Source organism: Pan paniscus, chromosome X (genome assembly GCF_029289425.2).
Source record: "Pan paniscus chromosome X, NHGRI_mPanPan1-v2.0_pri, whole genome shotgun sequence".
NCBI lineage: Eukaryota > Metazoa > Chordata > Mammalia > Primates > Hominidae > Pan > Pan paniscus.
The window spans coordinates 87,131,434-87,137,433 of NC_073272.2; the positions used below are offsets into that span (position 1 = coordinate 87,131,434).

Here is a 6,000-nt window from a genome sequence, read left to right on the forward strand (position 1 = left end):
ACCATGGCCAACTTTTTATGTATATGTTGTGACCTGAGAACCAAAGGGCAGCATCTTCTTCCGCAAATATCTGCCCTTTTTATTGTCTGGCACCTAGGAGACAAGCCTTCAATCTTTACCATATAGAGACTGTAGACTGCAATACTCCTAAATTCTTCAGTCAGTCAATAATTTAGTAAACAATAAGGGACCAGAATTAAAACCTCTCAAAAGTGCTGGGCATCTATTAGAACTAATTTCAAAGAGAGTACAAAAAATAGCATTGAAATGGCATCTTTGAGATGTTAAAGGCAAATTTGACCCTTTTGACTGCTTTGCCAGTGATAGCCCTCGATTTATTCTAAAATATTTAATACTTTGTCAATTAAATGATGAGTTAACAAAAAATATAAAGTATGATTAACTCTTTACCATCTCCACAAATAGGCAAACCTTGTATTTGGTACCTAACTTCATCTTCCTTTCTACTGACTTCATGCTACTCTATATTCTACAGGGTACAGCTATCTATTGCTCTAAATAAATTGGTGCTAATATAATGACAGCTGATAATGAGATTTTAATCTCTCTCCTCCAATAATCTGATTCATTAAGACTCAGAAACCCTCAAATGCTACAATGTAGGTAGCTGCTGTTTTGTCAATGCTTAGGACCAACCAGAAATCGAAGGAAAAAAAATATCATGCAAGGTGTTAGGACAAATACAATAATCAAGATGTTTGACCAGCTTATGGGATTTATTTTTCTGAAGATTGTAGACAAGTAGCTAAGAGTCCTGGATTATATTTTTGGCTGTGTCACTGTTTCATCGTGTGATCTTGAAAAGAGTGAAAGAGAACTAACAGATGGTGGGATTATAACTACTAAGTGCAAATTGTCATTCGTTATTTCACTCAATCATCACAAAAACCTTGACGTGTTAGTATAATTTGGTGTAATTTTTCAAGTGAGAATATTATCAGAGAGATGAAATTTACTTAAGATCACCTGATCCTCAAACTCAGGTTTTTACCATTCTAAAGGCTATGTTTTTTCCAGCACACTACACTGTTTTCTAGGCTGCAGATTATCTCATCTTTAGACAAGGTGATGTTAGACCAAAATAAGTAAGGACTTCTTTAACTATATTGAACATAATATTTTATATTATGCTGAAATCAGAGTTCCAACAGTGTTTTGTTTCTTATTTTGTGTTTTAGGAAGTTCCTGTTAACATTGGAAGAGCTGGTGCATGTGTTGTAGTGGTGAAGCTACCCTAAAGCTACCTATCTTTATCAAATGGAATGAAACTGGATAATTTCAAGAAACTGAGTAGGACAAAGAGAGAAAGAAATACATGTTCTTTTTCCTGCAATTAATAATCAGACTGGAAAATTGTTGTATCATTTTAATTTGTAGTTACAATTGCTTTCATTCGTGAAGCCGAAACGTTTTTAAACATGAATTACATATGAATTATTAAGCATATGTGCTTTCGCAGCTGATAATATAAAAGGAAATCCCATAGTCTAGATATAGCCCCATTACTACAAAATGCTAAAATATTTAATGAAAATTGATGGTGGCCACAGTGTGCAGGTTATAAAAGCATTAATACATTTCAAGGTAAGAGCCTTAGAAGTTAAAAACATTTTCAGTTTTTTTTAAAAAACGTACTCTTATTATCTGGAACATAGAAATATAAAAGGTAACATCTAAAGCTTAGAATAGTGTGATTTTTAGTAAGCCATTATTCTCCTATTCAAATAATATCCCAAAGAGCTAAACAATTCCTTACATTTACCAAGAGGAAAGCTTTTACTGTGTTGAAGCTAAAAAAATTAATGGCTCTTTGACAAAACTTGTTATGTTCATCACGGTATGTCAAAATTTTTACAGGTTTGCTCATCTGCCAGAGCACACATATAAATTTGGTATTTCTTAACATATTATCTTGTTAGATTTGTTATCAGTAAAATATTACTGTAATTTCATATACACAGTCTATACAATGAAATAATGAATATTTATCATATTGATACAAACTGTGACCTCAGCTTCAGAGTGTCAGGGCCTCACTTGTATAGAATGTAATGTTCTCCTCAAACATTTATGTTAACTCTATAAACAAATATTGTTAAGTTAAACAAGTTTTCAAAAACAAAACAATTTTTAAAGTACCTTAAAATTGAGGATGTTACTCAGTGTTAACAAATGGGAACACCAAAATATTCAATAAGCCTGGTCAATTCTATAGTTATCTTTTTTGTACCAACACATGCTTTTCTGTTACTGTTATATTATCCAGTAGAAAATGTTAGGATATGTGTGCTATATATAAAAAAAAAAAGACTTGTTAAGTTTTAAAATAACAAAAATGGCTAGTTGAATAGTATTTTATGTGTAATTCTTCCATTTATTCTGTTTAATTATACAACTAAGATGAAATATTGAAAAACCCTTTGTGAAAGTAACTTTTCAAGTAAATGCACAACTTTAGAATTTCTACAAATAAGTTCTTTTAAACAGTCTTTTTATTGTGGATTGTGAAATCAAAATCTGGAGAAATGCTTACAAAATATACTACTAGCTTTTAAGTTTTAAGAAAGAACAACGTAAGTTGTGCAAAGATATTTGTACTTTGACAAACTGAATTTAAATAAACTTTATTTCCTCTCACTATAGTGTGGCTTTAGAATATACCAAGTACAACCTGAATGGACTTTTTGATTTTACATTTCCTATATCACTAAAATACTTAAACACAAAAATAAAATTCCCCTCCTTTATTTCTTCTTACACCTGCCATTGTCTCTAATTCTAAAGAGAGAGCTATAGATTTCTGCAGTTCTAGAGGTGAAGATAGAGACATAGAGAGGCTGTGAAACACACATACAGCCCTGTTAGGTCTTTTGAATTCACACCTTATTGAAATCAGTGTAGAAGTAGAGTTACCTAAACCTTTATCGCCAATGCACAGCTTGGCCTGTTAAGTTAAATGTGGGTGTCAACCAGTGGAAAAGATCAAAGGACCTTTTGCAGCCTAGCTTGCCAATCTTCCAGTAACAACGAGGTGCTACCAATAGGCAGACTGTGTCTAGAGTCATGCATGGACAAGAGGAAAGTGAAAGTTGAATACTCTCTTCTCAATGGCATAGCTGGACTTGATTAAGTATTGACTCATAGAAGAGACATGTATGTTTCCCAGGGCTACCCCTTCATAGCTGCATTTAAAAATGGTGTTCAGGCCACTATGGCTGCTGTGGTTTGAATATTTTTTTCCCTCGAAAACTCATGTTGAAACTTAACTCCTAATGTAGCAGTACTGAGAGGCAGGGCCCTTAAGAGGTGATTGGGCCATGAGGTCTGTGCCCTCCTGAATGGATTAATCCATTCATGGATTAATGGATTATTATGAGTGGGGGACTGGTGACTTTATATGAAAAGGAAGGAAGAGTGACCTAAGCTAGCATGCTCAGGGTGCACCGTATGTCCCCTGGTCATGTGATGCTATGTGTTACCTTGGGACTTACCTGACAGCTCTTACCAACAAGAAGGCCATCCCAGATATGGCCTCTCAACCTCAGACTTCTCAGCCTGCCTAACTGTAAGAAACTAATTCTTTTTCTTTATAAATTACCCAGGTTCTGTTTTAAGCCTCAGAAAATGAACTAAGACAATGCCCTAGATGAGCTGCCAAAATCTGAGCAGATATCAGCCATCAGAATAGAGACCTGCAGAGGCCCAGGGCACTCAAACATAACTGTGCTTGTCTTAGTCAAACTTAATTGGGAAAAGGAGGAGTAAGAGCAGGCCCTTTCTGACATGCTTTAGCAGAGATAACTTATCAGGTCTAGTTTAAACAAATGTGTATAGGAAAGGATGTTATTTATATATTCTTTCAAGAGTGTAAGGGCTCACACATTTACTATACTCAGATCTGAAAGACAATGTTGCTTCTTGATTTTTTTCTATAATCACTATGACCGTGTTCAGGATTCCCTACTCTGCAACTCTCAGCATGCATCATGATGATTCTCTAACACTGTCTGTCACCTTCCTGTATTTCCACAGGGCATGCAAGAACTTCTACAAAACTTCTATACCACACAGAAGCTGAAAGAGACTCTGGGGCACTAAATTCAGATCCTTTCTCCACACAGCAATGCCATTTATCAATCTGACTCAGGTGTGGCTGTTGCCCCTTTTTGATATGGAGGGAACACTGAAAGACAGTTTCCTTCTGGAGTTCCAAATGCAATATAGAAAAAAAACCCCTGTGACTCTGGATTTTATTTTAAGTTCTCTAACAAGACTCCTACCTTGAGATCTTAGTCTAGGTAAAGAAAAAAAAAATGTCATGAAACACATATGTCCTCAACTGTCATCATTCTATGTTTACTTTCTCCCAATCACATCACCTGAGGTAGAAGAGATTTTTCAGTTGCTATTTCTCTTCGTAATGAATTTTCTTTACATCCTGTCCACACTGCTGGAGATACTAAGTCCCAACCTAAATGATGGAAGGAGCATCTCTCCTCTTGTCTGTGGAAGATATCACATGAACTACCTAATTTTCAAGCATGGCTCTCCATATTTCAAAGGAAAGTTTTTAAAATGTTTTTAAAATTTCAAATATCTCACCACAGTGAATTATGGGTAAGGTGATAATATGTTTAATTAGCTTGATTTAATCATCCCACACTGTATACATATGCCAAAATATCATTTTGTATGCCATAATATATATGATTTATGAATTATAGTAATATTAATAAAAGTGTTAAAGCTTTTTCTCTCTTGACAATGCTTGCTTTTTAAGATTATGGCCTGCTACAGACTAGGAAAAAGTCCTGCTCATGGTGCTAAATGTTTCATATTGACACTATCTTTTTTTTCTCTCATAATCCTAATCCCCTCCCTTAACACACACACACAGAAACACACACACACACACACAGAGCACATGTAAACAATGAGGGAAATGGGTACATATAGCTAAATATGGGGAAGGTTATAAATGGGTAAATATTAAAAAATAAAAGCACATTAGTATTTTTCAGATATTAGCCCCTTGACATAAACATCTATTAAAGATCTACTGTGTTTAGGACCCTAGTGATATACACTAATTAAAACTAAGTTTATGAAATTTGTACCAAATCCAAGCCTATAAAATTTGGATTATATTTTAAGTGATGGAGAATCAGAATTAAATGGCCTCGCCTACACGAAAGCCACCTGAGTTTGCCAAATTTACATTTCATCTAAGGCCATGGAGACCTTCATTTAAATAGCCCTGTTTCACATGTTAAATTCAGTTTATAGCTGGGTGGTTAAAAAAGCCTAATTTGACCAGAGCTAATTATATCTTACCAGAATGGGAACACATGAATTCTGGCCATCAAATCACAATTAGTCTTATTTTAAAATAAAGCTGAAAGATAATATCATATGGAGATCTTTGAAAGTCATATCTTCACAAATCCACTTAGACTTATTTCAATTTTGTCAAGTCTGCATAATGAGATGAGGCTGAAAAGCCAGTCAGGCTGAGCAAGTTCATATGAATTCATAGAACCAGCCTGGCTAATCCAATGCATAGTGAGTTGCCCAATTGAGAGAACGTCTGAGCCAGTAGACACAGACAATTGTCCTCCTCTAAACTATAATCTCTCACATGAATTTTAGTTTTATTCATTATAGTATCCCCAGTGTCTGTCCGGATTCTAATACAAAATTGGTATTCACTAAATAATTGTGGAAAAAATGAATGAATAGATTTTTGATGGCGTCAAAGACTGGATATTTTATGAGAATGGGATTCAAATAACAGCACTGGAAACATGGCCAAATAAGTAAAGGCAGAGGTCTGTCTCTCTGATTCTATCCACAAATATATACACACATTAAAAACACAGAGAGATGAGATAACACAAAATTTAGGTACATAGCTACACTCCATAGAAATAAAGGCAAATCTTTAGATGCTAGAAATCAGAGGGAACTTAGAAAACAATA

The 6,000-nt window shown here is 34.5% G+C and overlaps 1 protein-coding gene across 2 annotated transcripts in view; it reads left to right on the forward strand.

Moving 5' to 3' along the window:
• Positions 1–4,772, forward strand: part of KLHL4 (kelch like family member 4) — a 150,920-nt gene extending 146,148 nt beyond the window's left edge. The window contains exon 11 of one of the 2 annotated variants that reach the window (XM_003824444.4): positions 1,200–4,772. In XM_003824444.4, the coding sequence (XP_003824492.1) occupies positions 1,200–1,259 (60 nt within the window). In that variant the 3' untranslated portion in view covers positions 1,260–4,772. The remainder of the gene's footprint in view (positions 1–1,199) is intronic. The other variant, XM_008978156.4, reaches the window with a different exon arrangement.
• Positions 4,773–6,000: the final 1,228 nt, after the last annotated feature.